This window comes from Ovis aries, chromosome 14 (assembly GCF_016772045.2).
Source record: "Ovis aries strain OAR_USU_Benz2616 breed Rambouillet chromosome 14, ARS-UI_Ramb_v3.0, whole genome shotgun sequence".
In the NCBI taxonomy this organism is placed as follows: domain Eukaryota; kingdom Metazoa; phylum Chordata; class Mammalia; order Artiodactyla; family Bovidae; genus Ovis; species Ovis aries.
The window spans coordinates 66,150,498-66,172,628 of NC_056067.1; the positions used below are offsets into that span (position 1 = coordinate 66,150,498).

General features: G+C 51.0%; 2 protein-coding genes across 13 annotated transcripts in view; one reads left to right on the forward strand and one right to left on the reverse strand.

The window, feature by feature from the left end:
- LOC101111481 (zinc finger protein 606) overlaps positions 1 to 22,131 on the reverse strand; it is a 68,738-nt gene that overhangs the window by 33,756 nt on the left and 12,851 nt on the right. The window lies entirely within an intron of this gene.
- LOC101111220 (zinc finger protein 135) lies at positions 311 to 12,630 on the forward strand. Of its 5 annotated transcripts, none has more exons than XM_042231308.2 (7): positions 481 to 532; positions 3,127 to 3,211; positions 3,468 to 3,565; positions 4,153 to 4,361; positions 8,113 to 8,239; positions 8,955 to 9,050; positions 9,801 to 12,630. In XM_042231308.2, the coding sequence occupies exons 5-7, from the start codon at positions 8,206 to 8,208 to the stop codon at positions 11,936 to 11,938; spliced, it is 2,268 nt and encodes a 755-aa protein (XP_042087242.1). In that variant the 5' UTR covers positions 481 to 532; positions 3,127 to 3,211; positions 3,468 to 3,565; positions 4,153 to 4,361; positions 8,113 to 8,205; the 3' UTR covers positions 11,939 to 12,630. The 5 variants fall into 5 exon arrangements, with proteins under 5 accessions (XP_004015511.3, XP_042087242.1, XP_042087245.1 ...); XM_042231311.2 differs by having other exon boundaries at positions 3,468 to 3,556; XM_004015462.6 differs by lacking the exons at positions 3,468 to 3,565; positions 4,153 to 4,361 and having other exon boundaries at positions 311 to 532.

Here is a 22,131-nt window from a genome sequence, read left to right on the forward strand (position 1 = left end):
ATTCTCTCAGTTTTGGTGCCCCGGACTCAGGGCATAACACCCAGAATAGACGCCCCGGGAAACCACAAGTGGCCTGGGCAACGCAGTTCGGCGCCCTCGGCGCAGGCGCACTTCCAGACCGACGCAGTCGTAGCCTCCCGCTGCAGTCCTAGGAGTGAGGCGTCAGAGGCGCTCGAACCTCTCAGCCTCCGTCCCAGGACGGGTGGGACGACCTGGGAAGCGACCAGAGGTGAGCGCACTGCCCTCTGGGAGTTGTAGTTCGACGCCCGTCCTCCTAGGCGCAATCTCGCCAGCAGCGGGCGTGGCCTTCGTCCTGCCATTCCTCCAAGGAGTGCGGAAGGAGAGGGTCCATGGGTGGAAAACAAGGCGGAGCCAAGATTCAGAGCCCCTCAACCTCAGCCACCCTGGACGGGGCGTGGCGAGCGGACGACGCTCGGAGGCGCGCGCCGCCCTCTGGGAGGTGTAGTTCAGCGTCGGTGCGCAGGCGCAGTGCGCTCCGTGGCGGCCTCAGCCTTTGTCCTGCAGCCCGGCGGTAAGTGAGGTTTGGGTTGGCCGAGGTAGGGGAGGCCGGGGGGAACGCGGGCCCAGGGGCTTCCTTGGGACTCCGGCCAGGGTGTGTACACAGCCGCGCGCGCCTGTGTCGCATCCCTTTGACTGCCTCGGCCTAGTTTGTGTCGCTGTGGGCGGTGTGGGAGGGGCCGAGTGGGCGGGGCCCGGCTTGGGTGTCAGTGTCCGAGGGGAGGAGCTGGGGCGGGGGTTGGCTCACGGCTTTGGTGAAGGGATTGAGGGTTTTGGCTTCAGGAGCATAGTCATAGAGATTAGCTGGCCTGACTCCTCAGAGCCTGGAGCCAGACTGACCTGCATTCTTCCCCGGACTGGGCGAGACCTCCGACGTTTGGAGGTAGGAAAGGACGAGGCCCCACCATGTCAGCTCTGGAACCTCGCTTTCTTGAGAGGCTTCTGTCCGTAAAGAATAAAGGTAAAGGAGACCCAAAGCAACGGATTTTGATCTTAACCACAGGGGACTCAGGAAACAGACAAATTAAAATCTTATTGAGCATCAGCTGCGTTCCGGGCACTCCAGGTTCCTTCATTACTTCAACAAGCAAGGGTTTACATGTCCTGGGTGCCAGGCCCCGTCCTATATCCCCAACATTGTCTCCGCCCTGGATGCCACAGGAGAGTCAGGGAGAGGATGATAAGCCCATAAAACATCACTGAATATGCTAACTCCCATCCAGTTCAGTTCAGTCGCTCAGTCGTGTCCGACTCTGCAACCCCATGGACCGCAGCATGCCAGGCCTCCATGTCCATCAGCAACTCCCACAGTTCACTCAGATTCACGTCCATTGAGTCAGTGATGCCATCCAGCCATCTCATCCTCTGTCGTCCCCTTCTCCTCCTGCCCCCAATCCCTCCAGCATCAGTCTTTTCCAATGAGTCAACTCTTCTCATGAGGTGGCCAAAGTACTAGAGTTTCAGCTTTAGCATCATTCCTTCCAAAGAAATCCCAGGGCTGATCTCCTTCAGAATGCATTGGTTGGATCTGCTTGCAGTCCGAGGGACTCTCAAGAGTCTTCTCCAACACCACAGTTCAAAAGCATCAATTCTTCGGCGCTCAGCCTTCTTCACAGTCCAACTCTCACGTTCATACATGACTACTGGAAAGACCATAGCCTTGACTAGATGGACCTTTGTTGGCAAAGTAATGTCTCTTCTTTTGAATATGCTACCTCGGCTGCTCATAACTTTTCTTCCAAGGAGTAAGCGTCTTTTAATTTCGTGGCTGCAATCACCATCTGCAGTGATTTTGGAGCCCAAAAAAATAAAGTCTGACACTGTTTCCACTGTTTCTCCATCTGTTTCCCATGAAGTGATGGGACCAGATGCCATGATCTTCGTTTTCTGAATGCCAAGCTTTAAGCCAACTTTTCACTCTCCTCTTTCACTTTCATCAAGAGGCTTTTTAGTTCCTCTTCACTTTCTGCCATAAGGGTGGTGTCATCTGCATATCTGAGGTTATTGATATTTCTCCCGGCAATCTTGATTCCAGCTTGTGTTTCTTCCAGTCCAGCGTTGCTCATGATGTACTCTGCATAGAAGTGAAATAAGCAGGGTGACAATATATAGGCTTGACGTACTCCTCCTCCTATTTGGAACCAGTCTGTTGTTCCATGTCCAGTTCTAGCTGTTGCTTCCTGACCTGCATACAGATTTCTCAAGAGGCAGGTCAGGTGGTCTGGTATTCCCATCTCTTTCAGAATTTTCCACAGTTTATTGTGATCCACACAGTCAAAGGCTTAACTCCCATCCAGGAAACTACAATGAAGACACCTGGGCGGAGTGGCTGGGGCAGAATCCGGTGCATAGGCAGGGTCGTTAAGGGACAGTCCAGAAAGAAGGGAAACATCCTGCCTTTGGCCTGAGTTTCACTTGGCAGTCAGCCGGGGATGAGCTTGTAAATCCCTGCGAATAGGCTGTGCATGTAGCAGATGCTGAAGCCATAAGCCTTCCCCCAGCAGCAGTCGCCTTTCTCTGTGTTCTGCTGCTTGCTGGGCTCTACCTTCAGCTCTTTTCACATTTTGTTTATTTACTTATTTATTTAGCCACACTGCATGGCTCACAGAATCTCACTTCCCCAACCATGAATTAAACTCCAGGCCACGGCAGTGAAAGCCCAGAATCCTAACCACTAGCCCTCCAGGGAACCCCGCCTTTTCACATTTTAATTCTTGTAAGCTCCATCCTGGGTCACCATCCTCATTTTATAAGAGAAAAACCTTTTGTAGAAACAGGCACGCCAAAGAGTGCCAGAGACTCCAGTACTGCCTGGCTTTCTGCCTTCTGCACAGTAACAGAGTTATCACCCTGGGAATCATCTGTGCGACCTGGGCTGTGCCCCTTGCCCCTCTGGCCATCCGTTTCCCTGTCTGGAATGAGGTCTTCCTTCAGCAGTGCCTGGAATAGCATCGGGCTCACAGCAGGAGCTCAAGAAATTGCCACGCTGAGGTGGCAATCCTATGGCATCCCACCTGGGTACGGAGTTCCTTCTACGTGCACACAGGCCTTTCAGGGCCTGGGGTCACTTGTCACTTGCCTAGTCTCTCATATCCCCTTTCCCTCCAGAACTGCCTACAGAGGAGCTGACTGTTCCTGCGAGAGGCCCGAGGAGGAAGGAATGACCGCTGGGCTCCTCACTGCCGGGGACCTGGTGAGTACAGCGTCACCTCCCACCCGGCCCTCAGGCTCTGCCCGTCATCCCCACCAGGCTCGTTCTGCGCTCAGGGCCCTGCCCTCACCCTATCCCCAGCCCGGCCTGTGCTTTCGTCAGCTCCACTTCCCTCCACATCTCAGCTTGCCACTCCGAGAAGACCAGCTGGGTCCCACCACCCCACCCCTGCCCTGTGCCACCCTGGCAGACATCGCTCATCCATCCCACTGACGGGCCTGGAACTTTCTCATCACAGGGCTCAGGGTCTGTTCTCCCAGCTCGCACTCCCTCCAGTCACTTGGCCAACGTGTACTGAGCACTGCCCGTGAGCAGGCACTGTTCCAGGTACTGCAGGTGCGGAAACAGACAAGAAATCTCCGCTCCGCGGCTCACAGCGTACTTAGGAATGTAAATGTACCATGTGTTGGGCAGGGAAATAAGGCCCCAAAGAGGGTGGGCATGGGCGTCAGAAGGCCTCTGTGAGGCATGGCCCCCAGGCAGAGACCTGCGGGAAGGGAGAGGGTGGGTCAGGCCCACAGGCAGAATGCTGCAGGTGGAGGGGACAGCAGGAGCAGAGGCCTGGGGGTGGGGCCGCACCGGGCACTTAACATGAAGACCAGGCACACGTGTGGCAGGAAGATGGCGAGCCAGGCCTCCTAGGCCAGCTGCAGGGGCCTGAGGCCTTGGGAAGCAGTTCTGGCCATTTTTACCACGTGCAAAGGCCTGGCACACAGTAGGCACACGGAGAATGGGTGAAGACAGTGTTCTGAACCTTGGTCAGTGCTGGACGTGTTTCACCTGGTTCGACCTCCACATCAGTCCCACGAGGCAGGAGGAGGGGCAAGTGACGCAGCTGGGAGTGGTCGAGCTGGGCCTGAGCGTCGACCCCTGAGGCCCCAGAGCCCCAAGCACATTTTGCTCCTTCGTGCCTCTTCCTCCAGGTCCCTTTGCCGCAGCTAGCGCGCGTGTGTGTGTGTCTTGTCTCCACGGCCTCTGCAGTGTCCAGACCTGTGCTCAGTAGGACTCTGCAGATAACTGAGCAATCCAGATCTAATGAGTCCGGAAAGTGTGGAGCAAGCAGGGAGGGTTGGTGAGAGAAACGGAAACCACCCCACCCTGCCCTCAGCGTCATTTGAAGCTGGGTCTGGAGGTAAAGCAACCACTGTGTGCCGAGTCCTGGGCAGACTTCCTGTGACTTCCCTCATTCCTCCCAATAGCCTTCTCAGGGAGCTTCCAGCAAATTGCTGATGAAGCCAGAGGGGCGGAGTGTAGTGCAAAGATACCTGGGGCTGGGGTTGGAATCTCCACCAAGCGGGTCCACCGCCAGTCTTCACATCACCACCCCACCCTCGCCCCCCCTGGTGGGAGAGTCTCTAGCAGAGGCGGATTCTGCCTGGGAGACCAGGGTCCAGGAAGTGGGTGGCCTTGTGTCCCTGACCACCCCCTCCACATGGCCAAGTCCTTAACTCTGCCTTCCACTCTGGCCATCCATAATACTTGCTTCAGTGATGTGAAAATCTTTTTGTGGAGGATGTGAGTGCCCAAACCTCATGCGCCTTGTAAAAAAAAGCATCAATTCCCCACCTAATCACGGAAGAAACTGGCCTTAGCTCTGTGAGTCTGTTGTTTTGTTTGTTCATTTGTTTATTTTTAGATTCCATATGTGAGAGAACGATCAGTATTTATCTTTCTCTGGCTTATTTCACTAAACATAATACCCTTCAGGTCCATCCATGTTGTGGCAAATGGCAAAATTTCATTTTTCATGGTTGAGTAGCGTTCCAGTGAGTGTCTGTAAGTGTGCATATGTGTACCAAGTCTTCTTTACTGGTTCATCTGTTGATGGACACTTAGATTACTCCCACATCTTGGCAACTGTAAATAGTGCTGCGGTGAACACTGGGGTGCATATGTCTTTTAGAATTGCTGGTTTTTGTTTCCTTCAGATATATACCCAGGAGCAGGATTCCTGGATCATACAGTACTTCTATTACCCCAATATGTAAAATTGGAGACTAGGAGACAGTCCTTGGGGGGCCTGCCCCTGGACATCCCCACCGTTTCACTTTTCTGGCCGCTCTCCACTGCTCTTTCTCGCCACAGGTCCCCTCTGTGTTCAGGTGCTGTTCATGCACTGTGTAGATCTCGTGAGTGTGCAGCCTGGCGCCTGCACATACGGACACCAGTGGATGACCCAGCTGAGGGGTGGGGTTCACAGCCCCTCTGGGGCTCCCTCAGTCAATTCTGCTGTGACATCTCAGGGGTCCTTGTTTGTCCAAGGAGGAACCAGATAGGAAGGTGCGAGTCCCCTGCCTACCCCCAAGGCCCAGAACTCTCCCATTCCGACCCCTGGAGCCTGTTTTTCTCTCACTTGTCTTTCAGGGAATTGGCTTAGCCCCATGGCCAACAGGCAGTCGATGGACCCAGACTTCCTAAGTTCAAATCCTGGCTCAGCCCTTTCTCCGGGTGGTTTTGGGTGACTCTGTTGTCGTCCTCCCTGGGTGAACAGTGGCTGGATATGGTCACCCATGGCTGGGGCTATTGAGTGAGCAATCCATGTGCATCTCTCAGCACCATCTACATGTTTGCTCTGAATTTCTTTTTTTTTTTTTTTTTTTTAAGGTTCAGAAATGTAAAGTTCTTGATGTGTCAGAACTCTGGTATCTTCCATAGTTGGCTGACTTTTTTTAAGACCACACAATCCCATAATGATATTCTCATTGTGAAAGTGTCAGGCAGACTTAGAAAGCCCCCTTGTTCCTCAATCCCTCCTAGACTTCCTTCTAAAGCTGCCACTGTTGTCACTCTATGCACCTCACTTTCCGGTGCTAATATACATGTTTTCAGACAAATAGGAACTAGAACTCTGTTTTGTTTCACATAAATAGCACTGTGCTGGTGATGTCCCACCCTGGGATGTTTCCGCTTGGAAGGTTATTCCCCAGCTGTGCGTATCAGTGCCCCCCATCTTGTGCATGGCTGCAGGTTTTCCAGAAACTGTGGCTGCTCCCATATGACGGGTGTCTAGGCTATTACCAGTTGTCTGTCATGTATAGACAGTGCAGCAAGGGAGCGAGGTTCTTGGGGGGATGGGGAAGTGGAATTGCCAGCATAACTACTATATGTGTTTTTTAAAACCTGCCAGTTGTGCAAGTAATCCATGCCTGGCTACTCAGCGACCCTCTTCTCAGAAGGGCCGGACTCTCTGTCCTGCTGTTTGCCTTTTAGTTACTGATTTGTCAGGTCTTTGCATGTGCTGGCCAGTAATCCTTTTCCTTCCATTTATGTTGCAAATATTTTCATTCTGCTGTTATGGTCCCTGTGGCTTGTAAAGACTGTCATCTAGAAATCATGAATTTTGATTGCTGAATGTATCATTTTCCTGTTGATTCTGTAACAAATCCCAACAAACTTAGTGGCTTAAAACCACACAAATTTATTGTTTTATACTTCTGGAGACCAGAAGTCTGAAATACGGCTCCTTAGGCTGAAATCAAGGCGTCCGTAGGGCTGTGTTGCTTCTGGCAGCTCTAGGAGAGAATCCGCTGCCTTCCCTTTTCCAGCTTCTAGATGCCTCCTGCGTTCCTTGGCTCCTGGACCCCTTCCATCTTCTAAGACCGCTTCAGCCATTTGAGTCTTCCTCACATACCATTCGGAGAAGGCAGTGGCACCCCACTCCAGTACTCCTGCCTGGAAAATCCCATGGACGGAGGAGCCTGGAAGGCTGCAGTCCATGGGGTCGCTGAGGGTCGGACACGACTGAGCGACTTCACTTTCTCTTTTCACTTTCACGTATTGGAGAAGGAAATGGCAACCCACTCCAGTGTTCTTGCCTGGAGAATCCCAGGGACGGGGGAGCCTGGTGGGCTGCTGTCTGTGGGGTCACACAGAGTCGGACACGACTGAAGTGACTTAGCAGCAGCAGCAGCAGCACATACCATTACTGTGAGGCTGACTCTTTGGCCTCTTCCTCATTGAAAGACCCTTGTGATTACATTGGGCTCACTAGGGTGTTCCAGGATAACCTCCTTATTTTAAGGTCAGCAGACTAGCAACCTTAATTCCACCTGCCATCTTAATTCCTCCTTGCTAGGTAATCCTGGGATGGTCGAGACACAGTTCTTCCTACCAAACTCATTTTTCTTCTTTCTGACTTCTGTTTTATTTGACTTTCTCTGCCACCCATAAATTAAATTAATGGTCTATACTTTTCCAACTTTTTCCTTTTTTATATTCATCTCTTTAAGATTTCTTGAATTTATTTATGGTGTGAGGTAGACATCTACTGTTTTTCCCTCAAAAGGGCCAGTGGCCCCAGTGTGCCCCATTGCTTTGAAATGCTCCCACTACCACACTGATGTTCCGCTAATGCATGGATCTTCATGTACTTGAATTTAATTTACACGGTAAACAGATTCTTAATAAAATCTCCCACATTCAACCCTTGGACTTGCTGCTTACTAGCTTTATACCTTTGAACAAGATACTTACATTCTCCCAGTCTCTGGAAAATGGGCTTGTGGCAGCATGGACCCTCTTATCTCTTAAAGAGGGCTTTGTTTCATTATGTATACATCATGGACCCCTCAGATGTGGTTTTGGCCAAAGGGTGAGGCAGAGAAACAGCCTGACAGTTTTCTAGGTGCTCCTTTCCCGCCTTCTCCCTGAGGGACACCCACGCAAGCACACTTCCTGTGACTCCAGCATGTCAGGACAGTCATCCTCTTCACTGTTACTCCTCATTTTTTCATCTCAAGAGTCTCTCCTCCAGCAGGGCTAAGGAGAACCTGACCCAGATCCCCTGACCCTCTCACCTACGTGGCCGAGGCCCCTGTTCACCAGCTGCTCGCTCCCAACAGCCACGCTGGGGACTCTGAGGATGCATGTGTGTGATGTTTCAGGACCAAGTGACTTTTGAGGACGTGGTCGTGGACTTCACCCAGGAGGAGTGGGGGTGTCTGGAGCCGGCCCAGAGGACCCTGTACCGAGATGTGATGCTGGAGACCTTCAGGCTCCTGGTCTCTGTGGGTGAGGCCACCCCCATGCCCTGACTATCTGCCCCCAGCACAGGTTCTCATTTTCCTGGGATAAAAGTGGGAGTACATCTAGGCCTTAAATGGGGATACCTGGGCTGTCTTGGGCTTCAGGGACCTGACTGTTTTAGTGTAGGTAACATCAGTTATAGTGTCTTGGTTGCAAATTACAGATCCGAGTGAACAATGCCAGAAGCAGAAAGTCCTGGGGAAAAAGGCACATATCAGTCCCGTGACCACAGAACCCCCGGGCAGACCTGGATCTGTCTTTGGTGCTGTTGGGAACCCCCTCCTTCCCTCATACCTCTTTCATCCTCCATTCACAGATGGGCCCCTCTGAAGGTGATGAGACAGCTAGTAGTGTGCCTCTCCTGGGCTTGAGACCAGCAGTAGAGGCAGGGTCTGTGTCCCGGGCACCCACATAAGGCCCCTAGGTTGTCTTGGTTTGGCAGCCAGGTCCCCTCCACGCTGGTCATTGTTGCCATGAGGCAAAGGAAGAAGCAGAGCTCTGATTGGCTACCCTGGGGCTAGGGATGGGGTCAGGGACTGAGTAGGGGGAAGGGGCCTCTAAGGAAGGGTAGAAGCTGTTACAACAACCATGTCTTCCCAGAACTCCAGACACGTGGTCCTGGAAGACTGAAGCTGTGGGCAGAGGGTTAGGGAGGCTCCTGGGACACAGATGTTCACTGTATGGGTCTCCTTCTGAGCAGGACACTGGCTCCCAAAGCCGGATGTCATCTCCCTGCTGGAGCAGGAGGCAGAGCTGTGGGCAGCGAATGAGGGAGGCCCCCGAGGTGTGTGCCCAGGTGAGTTGAAAGCCCTGCAGTCTAGGGGGAGCCTGTTCACCCCCCAGCTTCTCTCTCCACACCCACCCTTGGTTCTTCAGAGCAAATTGACTACTCAGTCTCTCAGGGAACATTCACCAAGCACCTGTTCTGCTGTGAGAAGGCTAACCTCAAATTCAGAGCCTCCAGGGATGAGGACATGGATATGTTTGGGAGTCTCTGTTCTGCCAACCACATCTTGCTTGACCTTTTCTGTATAACTTTTCACTGGAGTGTAACAAATGGGAAAAGTGCCCACGTCACACTTTTAAGCAAGTCTGGTGTCAGGGTGGGGGTGTCAGGCACTGAGGCCATGGCTGTACAGGGAGAGTCAGATCCCAGGGCTAGAAGGGAGGAGGAGGAAATGCATTTGTTTCTTTCTTCAGCACATCCATTGAGCTCTGCTCTGGGCTGGGGGTACTCCAGGCCCAGGACATCTGTTGACAGTTTCCCTGGATGCGTGCTTTCTCCTCAGCATCCTCTCCTGCCCTCATTCTCTGTGCTCCCCTGAACACTCCATCCACACCCCCTATACCAGTGCCTGACCCATGATTATTCTTTGTGCTTCCTTCCCTGATTTGTAAAAATGTACTTTTTAATGGACAAAGCCACCTGCGCCTTTCAAAACTGAGTTTTATTCATCTGTCCACTCACCACCACCACGCCCATCCACACACAGACTTCCCTCAGAACCAGGATTAGGGGACATTTCCATTTCTCTGCTTCTTTCAGATTTGGAAACCAGACCCCAAAGCAAGCTATCAACTGAAAAGCAAGGTGTAACTGAAGAAATACCCAACAGTGCCCTGGTAGAAAGGTTCCTACAGGAAAGTCTGTGGCACTCTAAGGATGAAGATGCTGCAGGCCACAGGGAACAGGGCCGTGAGAAGTCAGATAGCTGTGTAGTGCAGGCAGCCTGCATGCTTGTGAAGACACTGACAGAGGAACAGCAGCAGGGGGATGGGTGTGGGGAAGACTTGAGTCTGAGGCCAGATCTCCCAACTCAACCAATGACTCCTGAAAGGCAAGGTGCCCCAGTGTGGGGAACCCATGGACAGAGGGAGAATCCAGACTCTAATGCTCAACAGAAAACCTGTGCCAAAGAGAAGCTCTATGGATGTCAGGAATGTGGAAAGGCCTTTAGTCACAGCTCAGCACTCATTGAACACCACCGAACACACACAGGTGAGAGGCCTTACGAATGTCATGAATGTGGAAAAGGCTTTCGAAACAGCTCAGTGCTTACCAAGCACCAGCGAATCCACACTGGTGAGAAGCCTTACAAGCGTGCTCAGCGTGGGAGGACCGTCAACCAAATTGCCCCACTGATCCAGCACCAGAGAACTCACACCGGTGAGAAACCCTATGAGTGCAGCGAGTGTGGGAAATCCTTCAGCTTTCGATCCGCCTTCAGCAAACATGAGCGGACACACACAGGTGAGAAGCCCTACACGTGCAGTCAGTGCGGGAAGGCCTTCCGACAGAGCATCCATCTCACCCAGCACCTGCGAATCCACACTGGGGAGAAGCCATACCAGTGTGGAGAGTGTGGCAAGGCCTTCAGCCACAGTTCATCCGTGACTAAACACCAGCGGCTCCACACTGGGGAGAAGCCTTACAAGTGTGCTAAGTGTGGGAGGACCTTCAACCAAATTGCCCCACTGATCCAGCACCAGAGAACTCACACTGGTGAGAAACCCTATGAGTGCAGCGAGTGTGGGAAATCCTTCAGCTTTAGATCCTCCTGCAGCAAACATGAGCGGACACACACAGGCGAGAAACCCTATGCATGCAGTCAGTGTGGGAAGGCCTTCCGGCAGAGCACACACCTCACTCAGCATCAGAGAATCCACACCGGGGAGAAGCCCTACGAGTGTAGCGATTGCGGCAAGGCCTTCAGCCACAGCTCATCCCTGACCAAACACCAGCGGATCCACACTGGGGAGAAGCCATACCAGTGTGGAGAGTGTGGCAAGGCCTTCAGCCACAATTCATCCCTGACTAGACACCAGCGGATCCACCCTGGGGGGAAGCCCTATGAATGCCAGGCATGTGGAAAAGCCTTCACCCAGATCACACCACTGATTCAGCATCAGAGGATACACACAGGCGAGCGGCCTTATGAGTGCAATGAGTGTGGGAAGGCTTTCAGCCAGAGCACACTCCTGACTGAGTGTCGGAGGATCCACACAGGAGAGAAGCCCTACGGGTGCAATGAGTGTGGGAAAGCCTTCAGTCACAGCTCATCGCTCAGCCAGCACGAGCGGACGCACACAGGCGAGAAACCCTATGCATGCAGTCAGTGTGGGAAGGCCTTCCGGCAGAGCACACACCTCGCTCAGCATCAGAGAATCCACACCGGGGAGAAGCCCTACGAGTGTAGCGATTGCGGCAAGGCCTTCAGCCACAGCTCATCCCTGACCAAACACCAGCGGATCCACACCGGGGAGAAGCCCTATGAGTGTAACAAGTGTGGCAGAGCCTTCAGCCAGCTTGCTCCACTCATTCAACACCAGCGGATCCACACAGGAGAGAAGCCCTATGAGTGTAGTCAGTGTGGCAGAGCCTTCAGCCAGAGCTCCCTCCTCATAGAACACCAGAGGATTCACACCAAGGAAAAACCCTATGGGTGCAACGAATGTGGAAAATCCTTCAGCCACAGCTCATCGCTCAGCCAGCACGAGAGGACACACACTGGGGAAAAGCCCTATGAGTGCCAGGACTGTGGAAAGTCCTTTAGGCAGAGCACCCACCTCACTCAGCACCGGAGGGTCCACACAGGAGAGAAGCCATATGAGTGCAGGGACTGTGGGAAGGCCTTCACACACAGCTCCTCCCTTACCAAGCACCAGAGAACTCATACTGGGTAGACCCATTCCAGTATGTGTGCTGGGACCAAACAAAGCCTTAAGCCATAGCACATCGCTTACTACATTTGACCCAGTCATACTCCTGATAAACAGTACACTGTAAACGAGCCTTTGTGCTCAACACACCCTAAGGCTCCAACACAGAGTTGACATTTACAGGAGTGATTGTGGGAACAGCAAGCTCTGGGTCATCCATCCCAGACAGCCAGTCATCCAAACAGTAGGGAAGTGTGAAGTTAATCACTGTTGAGAACCTTCAGCCATGAGTGCCCACCAGTGCTTCACTATGGAACCTACAAAAGGGAGAAATGGAAAAAATGTAGTGGACATGGGGTGGCTTCTAAGAAGTTACCATATTCTAAACCAGACATTCTCAAAGTGGTGAGAAACTCAGCAAATGCCAGTCATATAAAAGAATCAGATGCAGTCAGAATTTGTCATTATTGCACATGACATTCTTGTGGGTAGGTGCTTATGAAAAGTGCAAGTTGACTTTCATATTTGCTAAAAAACCAATATGGCAGAATGTTCCAGACATGATAGTGGCATTTTTATGGAATCATGAATGTGCAAATATCTCAGCACAAAATTTTCTGATTTGTGTGTAACTGAACAAGGTACATGGCCACCAGCCTTACAAATGTGAATGCCATATGATAATTATCCATGTACTATAAACAGATTTTAAAATAGTTGTATGCATTATGTGGCAATAAGTTAATTTTTATATGCAATGGAACTGAAAAGATTTGTATAGGAAGACTTGAAAGGTAGAATGATCCACAGTCTTGCAGATTCTGAGATGGCTTTTACTGCTTTGTTCTTGCTATAAAATTTTCTACCAGACTCAAAGGCATTAGAAATGCAGATGTTGCTGTTTCACAAAAAAGTTTTAATCTTTGTTAAGTCACCATCTTGGGGCTTCCCAGATGATTCAGTGTTAAAGAATCCACCTACCAAGCAGGAGATGCTGTGTTGATCCCTGGGTCAGGAAGCTCTCCTGGAGAAGGAAATGGCAACCCACTCCAATGTTCTTGCCTGAGAAATCCCATGAAGAGAGGAGCCTGGCAGGCTACAGTGCATGGGGTTGTAGAAGGGTCAAACCTAACTTAGCAACTAAACAACAACAGAGCCACCATCTCACAAGCAAGTGCACATCCACATTGGAAGCTCATGTTTTGCAAGATTTATCTCTTGAGACATGTACAAGTTAATCTTTTCTGAGCTTTTTTTAAAATTGACTCTCTATCCTAGTGTTTAATAAGATTTTGTTTTTATAAAATGCAACTAGAAGGGAGTCTGTAGTATTTCACTGAACCCTGAATCCACTAACAGTGGTTGCCCCGACAACCATGATCCTTAGACAGTGACTTGTCACCCTCACTAGAACCCAGATGTAAGTTGCATTGGCTGATTTTGGTAACTAACCATCAGTTAGGGTTATATCAATCAGTTTGATTTTTTGAATCACAATGCTGGAATGTTTCCAGTTAACTTGAAATTTCTCCATTGGAGGGAACCATGTTTGCAAATGGTCTTCAGTACTGTTCTTCAGTACCCTTGTGGAATGCCTCTTCTTTTATGAAATTAATTTGAGCCATTAAAAAAACCATTTAAGGGGATTTCCCTGGCAGTCCAGTGGTTAAGAATCCACCTTGCATTGCAGGGGATGCAGGTTTGATCCCTGGTTGGGGAACTAAGATCCCACATGCCTTGGAACAGGTAATCCTGCATGCTGCAACTAAGACCCAACATAACCAAATAAAAATTTTTAAAAACTGATAAAAAACCACTTAGGAAACAATATGTAGTGCATAGCAACACCCCCCAATTGAAACAACGTAAGCCAGAGATGTATATTAAATATATTGTAATAGTCCAGTTTAAAAAGCAAGAGGACATAGGTGAAACTAATTACTATTTTCCCCTATATATCCCAAATGTTACCACTTTGACATGTTAATATAAAAGGGCACTAATGAGATAATGTGCTTTTTCAGTATACTACGTCTTTGAGATAGAGTGTATTTGACATCTGCAGTTCATTTTAATTTGCTGTGACCATGTTTCAAGTGCTCGTTTGCCACACATAGCCAGCCAGTAGCTGTACTGAACAGGGCAGCTCAATAGCCTTGATCCTTTGGCCAGGTATTTTTTTCCTCCCATGTATCCTCTGCTGTTTCCCTGTGCTTCTATCTTTGTGTAGTTTCTTGTCCTCAAGGAAATCAGATGTGCTCGGAAGATCAGAAACAAAGTAGTCAGAACAGAAAGGGGACAAAGTGAAAACTAACCAGAGATATTAACATCTGTATTATTGTGTATGGTGGACTGGGAGTTGGGAGGGGGCTCGCATTAGGAGCCTCTGCACTTGTGGTTTGTCAGTTTTTTCAGAGATTTGCCCTGAGGCCTTGGTGAACACCTGTTTTATGGCATTGCTGTTCTTAGTTTTTTTGGTGCTTACGTTGTCCCAGAAGTGGCCAATGAGAGTCCCTTCAGGAAAGTTCCTAACATCCCTGTGACACGCCTCCATCATTTTCTGAAGACATCCTTTCTTTTCAGAATGTTACAACCTCATCTTGTTACTAACCCTGTAATCAGCCATAATTCTCCAGTTCCAAAGAACTGGTTCCTTTTAGAGGGGGACACTACTCAGGACCAAATCTGAGTGCCGGGTGCACTTTTTGCTGGGAAATAAAGGCACACATACAAACACACAGATTCATACCAAAAGGTACCTGGGTGTGTATACATACACAGAAATACCTCCAAATCCAATCTATGATTCCCTCACATTTTTAAGTCCGTTTTCAATAGAATGGGGCTTCCCTGGTGGCTCAGAGGGTAAAGCGTCTGCCTACAACGCGGGAGACCCGGGTTCGATCCCTGGGTTGGGAAGATCCCCTGAAGAAGGAAATGGCAACCCACTCCAGTACTCTTGCCTGGAATATCCCATGGACTGAGACGCCTGGTAGGCTACAGTCCGTGGGGTCGCAAAGAGTCGGACACGACTTAGCGACTTCACTTTCAATAGAATGCTGATTACCCCCATAAAAGCACTAATTTGCTGAATTCTAAAATATTTCTAAAGTAGTTTCAGAGTTGCTTTTCTTAAACCATTATAAAAACAAACCTACTAAAAGAAATTTAGGATGTGTTTGCTGTTCCCCTACTATCACCATCCTGCCCAAGACATGGTGAAACAAACCAATGGATGATTTGATTCTACAAAGAGAAAAATATCACCAGATGTCCCCATTTGTTAATATCAGGGGAAAGTGAGTTGGCTCAGGCATTAGGAGTCTGTGCTGAGGGTCTTACCTCACATCCAAACGTGAAGGAAATGAATCACTGAGAACAAATTTGGTTAAAAAACAAACAAACAAACAAACAAAAAAAAAACCAGTAAGATTAATCTGTCCCAGCCTCCCTTTCAGAAGTCTCCACTACTGGACCGGAACCCCACTGCAGAAGCCATGCCCCTTTACCCACACTCCCGGGTAGCCTGCTTCCGGCTGGGAGTGGGGCTGGGGCAGGGGCTGGGGCATGGGCGGTGGTGTTCTCGGAGAGTTGTCTCAGTTTTGTGTGGCCTCTCAGTAGCACAGTTCTCAAGAGAGGTTTTTTTTGTCAGCCAGAGGCTGGAGCTAGAGAGCTAGTAGATATCACTGAGACTTCTGCAAACTGTCCTGTCTATACACTCAGGTGCTGGTGGGCTGACAGAGGCCTGGGTTAAGTTATATTTTGCAGCTTGGGTTTCATGGATTTGTCACAAAGTGAAAGAAGCTATACTCCAAAGTCATTTACTAACTCCTGCCCCCGTTCCAAGGTCTAACACCTAATTTCATCTTGGCAATTTTTAATTTTTCCTCCCAAAGAGGCACTCAGTCATGTGAGCTTCAAATCCAATGAATTTGGACTGATCCCTGACTCAAGATACTTAAGAGAGACATTTACAGTGATGATGCTCATATATTTCATATATGCACTGAAGACATACATATCAAGTCTTATACACATAAAAATGAGTCATCTATACACGCAGAAGTCAAAAGTAATAGTTCCTATGTGCTGGGAACATGAGAAAATATTTCTTCTTTTTCTTCTTTTTAAGTTTTCCATGATTGGGAGAAGTTTTTTCAAAATGGTGGAAAGTAAATTTTATAGAAGCCCAATAAATAATTTTCAAGATAATTTTAAAAGCAAAAACAAATATAACCAAAATTCCATGACTCCAACAAAACTATTTTCAGTTTTACACTTTCTCTGCTATGATTTGACCACATTCACTGTTTTATAGTTACAACAAAATAAATATTTATAATTTACTTACTAAGCAATGCTTAGAAATAAGTTTTTCTGTGTTCCCACACAGTCTTCTTAATTATCATTATGCTTATTATTCCTTTGAATAACGCTACCAAAATTCAAGTCATAGTTCCTCTGTAATTGGGTATTTAACTCCATGTAAATGAACATCCTAGTCACTTGTGTATATTTTATTTTTACTATCCCACATAGGTCCAGGAAGGATTTCAGCCTCAATGTATACAGCTTTCTCCTTCCCCTGCCCCCCCCCCCCAACCAACTAATTCTTTAAAAAAAAATTTATTTTTGGCCATGCCACACAGCACCCCAACTGGGGATCAGACCCATGCCCTTTGCATTGGAATCTCAGAGTCTTAATCACTGGATCGCCAGGGAAGTCACTCCTCACTAACTTTAGGAAAAGTCATCATGTCTTTACATTTCAAGAAACGCAAATGTCAAAGTCAGTCAAGCAATTGGGCTGTTTGTGTTCCAAGTATTTGCACTGGTTGACACTGATTTACAAAGCTCATCAACTCAGGCAATGATGGGGGGCATGTATTAGTCTGCTTGGGCCGCCATAACAAACAGGTCAGCTGGCTTAAACAACAGAAATTTATTGCTGGAGGCTGGAAGTCCAAGTTATGGAGTTACAGAGTTACAGAGGCTAAAAGTCCAAGACCAAGGTGCTGTCAGGGTTGGTTTCTGGTGAGACCTTTTTCTCTAACTTCCTCTGTGCACACTTGGCAAGAGGAGTCATCTTTGCTTTTTCTTCCACTTCTTGTGAAGCCACCAGTCCTATGGAAGTAGGGCCCCACCTGTATGACCTCATTTAACCGTAATTATCTCCCTAAAGGCCCTATCTCTAAAATATGGGTCAGGGCTGCAACACATGAACTGGGGAGGGGGAGCGTGGCAGCACACGACTCAGTCCATAACAGAAGGTAGTTAAGCGTTTCCTTCACATTGGAATTCATCCCCATCTTGCCAGGTGGCCTTTTATGTGATTTTACCTCCCCCCGTCCCTTTGAACATAGGCACCCTCTGACACAACAGGCCTCCCTGATGGCTCGGTGGTGAAGAATCTGCCTGCGAATGCAGGAAACACAGGTTCAATCCCTGAGGTGGGAAGAACCCCTGGAGAAGGAAATGGCAACCTGCTCCAGTATTCTTGCCTGGGAAATCCCATGGACAAAGGAGCCTGGTGGGCTACAGTCCATGGGGTTTGCAGAGTCAGACACGACTTAGGGACTAAACAAACTCTCTGACACTCTGTGTGAACCCACTAACACTCAAGCAGCAGCAACTACAAGGCAGGGATGTGAATGAGGAAATAAATCCTCGATTATGTTAAGCCCCTGTGATTTGGGCATGATTACAACAGAACGGTATTGCTGGAGAAGACTCCTGAGAGTCCCTTGGACAGAAAGATCAAACCAGTCAATCCTAAAGGAAATCAACCCTAAATATTCATTGGAAGGTTGATGTTGAAGCTGAATCTCTAATACTTTGGCCACCTGATGTGAAGAGCTGACTCACTGAAAAAGACCCTGATGCTGGGAAAGATTGAACGCAGGAGGAGAAGGGGGTGACAGAGGATGAGATGTTTGGATGGCATCACTGACTCAATGGACATGAGTTTGCGCAGACTCTGGGAGGTAGTGAAGGACAGAGAGGCCTGGCATGCTGCTGTCCACGGGGTTGCAAAGAGTCAGACATGACTTAGCAACTGAACAACAACAGACTTCCTGCCCCAAAACTGACAGAAATAGGCAACAGTATCTATAGAAAGCAGTTAAGTTTATGCTCAGGCAAAAAAACCAACAATGCTGCAATCTGAGGCTAAATGCAGAAACCAAAAGATCACCTTACGCAGCCCAAGGAGTTAAGTTCCCCTTGCTCACGCAGACAGAGCTCATCAACCTTTACTTGTGTTCTCAGTTTTTTTAATCACAATCCTCCCCACTCCCTGCCAAGTAAAATACACATTTTACATGGCATCCAGTTTTCATATTTAGATATATGGCTGAAAAGTTTCATAAAACAGTATTTGCCTTTACTGTATTATGAATTTTGACTTTTTTATTCTATGTCATTACTTTGTAATGTCGGTGGTCACCTGCTGATTTGATTTCACAACTCACTAATGAGCTGAAACACATGGTTTGAAAACACTCCATTACTAGGCTCTGAGTGTTTTTGTGATCTTTATAAGCCACTCCATATCTATAAAGACATGTGAGTTAAACTGGAAAATAGTAGGCTACTGAGTATTCAGACGTGAATGTGACATCACGTGTTTATGAAAACGCCAAAACAGCTGGCAAGATTTCTCCTTGAACAACAGCCTTCAGAAGTTCTACCAAGAGGAACAGAAACAAGGCTGACTTGGAGAAAGAGCTGGCAGATGACACTTTAAGACAAGTATACACTTTGCACAGAGACCAATGTTCCATTGTGTGGGTGGTGCTCAAGTGGGTTAGAAGAGAGCAGAGTCTTCGTTCGTTCTCGATGGCTTGTGTTGAAGGTCAGCCCTCTTTAGTTGTGTTTGCAAGACGAGGGCTTCTTCGCAGCTCTTCCAGGGTTCTACCTGCTTTAACCACATTAGCTCATCCAGAAAACAGGCGGACTCACACACACACAGACACCACAGGAAACCAAGCAAGGGTTTCGAAGGAACCCGCTGTGTGATTCGGAACATTCGGCAGGCAGCTGTCCTCCTGTGCCAGCACGTACAGCAAAGTGGCTCGTCTCTGCCTCAGAGTGAACGGGGCAAACGTCAGCGTCCCGTGTTCTGGACCCACCAAGCCTCCGCCGGTCCGGGCTCCACGTGCAGCCCAGTGAGGCCCAGGGCCCTCTCAGACGCACAGACTCTCTCCTTATGGTCTCCTGGTGCCCGGCCAGGGCCAGCCGGAAGTGGAAGTTCCCGGCAGCCCTGCCCACCTAGAGCTCCCTGCTGCAGTCTGCGAAATGGCGGGCCCCCCACAGGTCCCCCACAGGGCCTGCGGGCCCCTGGCTTCCCTTGGGACCCCCGGCCCCCACCCAGGTTCACCTACTGCAGGGCAGCAGGTGGCTGGAAGTGCCCCGGTCCTGCCTGGCCACAGCAGGTGCCTTCTTCAGGTGGCACCGCTGGCGGCTGCTCCTGCTGGAGACACCCTGGGGCCCTGCCCGCCCACACCCTCTGCGCAGGGCCTCTTTCTTCCCCAGTCTTGCTGCAGGGTGCCTGGGGGGATGGGCAGGCGGGCTCTCCCCAGCTGTGCCCCTCTCCTGGCTGGCTCCGGGATGACTGACAGCCTGCGGGCTATGGTGAGAAGGCCTGGTCCCCCTCCTGAGGATCCAGAACCTTCTGCAGCTGGCTTTCCTCCCACATGGCAGTGCCCCCAGGGAGCAACTGAGAATGTCTCGCGAGCATCTCAAATGCTCTCTTTGCTTTCCCTCCGCTTCCTGCTGCCTGAAACAAGGTCATATGAGTGGCCCTGACTCACGGGGCTCAGAGAAGGAGACGGCTATGGGAGCAGGTGTGGGTGAGGACGGAGGGTCTGGGCACGTGGGGAGGAGTGGGCAAAGGCACACCATCGTCGACGAACTGAGGGAGCCGTGGACTCGGGCAGGATCAGTCGCTGAGGGTCATGGCGCAGGCCAGGGTGGTCCCCAGTCTGCTTTCCCATCTCTGAGTCCCTGAGCGCATGGCTGCCTGGAAGACCCTCGCTCCCTGCCCACCTTATCGCTAAAGCGGCCACGTGACTCAGTGCTGGCCCCAAAGCACGAGTGGAAGGGCTCCTACCGCCGTGAGAGCTGGCCACTCAGCCCAGACTGCGAGCTGACGCTGGCAACGGACGGTGTGAACCAGGACTGTCACCGGGAAGGGCCAAACGCACCCATGTTGTAACTAATGTTACGCTTGAGACCCCAACGATGCACGTCTCCTGTGATTTGTGCCCTTGAGTACATCCCCTGCTATGCCCGAGCCCACCCCCGCCCACACACACACACACACACACACGCACAGTGGCTTGGCCACGTGACCTGTATAGTCCGCCGGACATCAGCACACATGGTGCAAAGGCTTGACAAGCACCCGCACGACAGTACTTGCTGTGTTAGTCGCTCAGTCGTGCCCGACTCTTTGTGATCCCATAGACTGTAGCCCATCAGGCTCCTCTGCCCATGCGATGATCCAGGCAAGAACACTGGACAGGGCTGCCATGTCGCAGTGCCTACCCTCCTGGGTGCTCCCTCCTGAACCCAGCTGCCTGCCACACCGTGAGGCAGTAAAGCAGCATGAACAAGAACCCGGGCTAACAGCTTCAGCTGAGCTCTGCCAAGGGCCAACGCCAACTGCCACGGGGTTAGGGAGGCCACCCAGGACACGCCAGCCTGACTCAAGCCTGCAGGTGACACGGCCCAGCAGAAGGGCTGCCCAGCTGACAGTCAGTCCACAGAATGACAGTAGCTAACACTGCTGTCCTTAAGTGACCACGCTCTGGGCTGCTTTTAGTACACGGCAGGAGATCACTGCAGCGGCCAGCATTTGGGAAGGACAGGTGGTGGGCGGATGCGTGAGGTCAAAGTGGAGATCTCTACTGAGGATCTTGGGAAATGTGTTCAATGTCAAACACATTTAGCATATCTTTAAAACAGGGTGGGGTCCCAACTGAAGACCCCCGTGGGGTAGGATTCTGGAGACCAGCAGGGCTGGGGGAGGGTGAGCAGGGACGCCGCGGAGGGAGGTCTCGCCCGCAGCGGTGGTGTCTGAGGATCTTTTTCCAGCAGGGCCCTGCTGGTCCCCTACCCCGCCCTCCCCTGTATGCAGGCACATCTGGAAACCAGCTCCACAACTGAGGCTCCTGATCCAGAAAGGCCGGCCCCTCCGCGTCAGGCCCACAGCGGGATGCTTGGGGAGCACCGTCCTGGTTCTGCCCAGACGCCGTTTCCCGCCCGGCCCAGGGCTCCGCAGCCGCAGCACTGCCCACCTTCTTGGGGCCAGGCCCGCCCTAGGCACGCAGGGTGCTGCACGGCACCCCAGCCTCTCCCTTGTAGATGCCAGGACAGACACCCGAAGTGCCCCCCAGACACTGCCCACCACCTGCGCTGAGGACCAGCCCTTTAGTCCCCCGAGGCTCTTCTGTTGCTCCAACGCACACGGGCTCCGCGCCTGCGCTCGCGGTGGCAGGGCCACAACAGGGCAGACATCGACAAAAGCCACGCAGGAGAGGAGATCGGGAGTCCTGGCTGGTGGGAGCAGGAAGCCCGGGAATGCAGACGCAGCAGGAAGGGTGAGGAGGGGAGCAAGAGCACGCTGGGCACAGCCAGAGGGGCAGGAAGGAGGCCGCAGTGGCCGCAGTGGGTCGGGGGGCAGCGTGCGGTCAGGGGCCACTTGGCCAGGACCTCCCAGGAGGCGATGGGAGGGCTCGCGTCAGAGCCCCTCCCCGACCTCGGGGAGCTCCAATTCCCCCACCTCCAGCCTCAGCTCAGGACCAGGCTCATCCTCATTTCCCGGGGAGGCGGCAGCCTGGGTGCCCACCCTGCTCCTCCTCTGGCCTCCTGGGGCGGCTGCGGGTGCACTGATGATGGGGGGAGATGCTGATAAGCCAGGGTGGACGGGCCTGGGAGCGGCCGGGAGAGAGGGCCCTCCGGCTTCCACTCAGCCTCTGTGAGCTTGGCCTCTCTGATCTCCACGACACCCCCCTGTTCCAGAAGAACAGGGTCTGGAGCCAGAGAGGCTGGGACAAAGGGAGGCAAAGCTGAGGACACTGGATCTCACGGCTTTGTTGTTGTTCAGTTGCCAAGTCGTGTCCGACTCTTTGTGACCCCGTGGACCGCAGCTCGCCAGGCGTCCCCATCCTTCACCATCTCCAAGAGCTCGCTCAAACTCATGTCCATCGAGTCGA

Bases quoted from the DNA above. Each gene is read 5' to 3' on its own strand.
- LOC101111220 (XM_004015462.6), top strand. From the start codon at position 351: ATGGGTGGAAAACAAGGCGGAGCCAAGATTCAGAGCCCCTCAACCTCA. The intron at 533-3,126 runs GTAAGTGAGGTT...CTTTCCCTCCAG, and splicing joins CTTTGTCCTGCAGCCCGGCG to AACTGCCTACAGAGGAGCTG. The intron at 8,240-8,954 runs GTGAGGCCACCC...CCTTCTGAGCAG, and splicing joins CAGGCTCCTGGTCTCTGTGG to GACACTGGCTCCCAAAGCCG.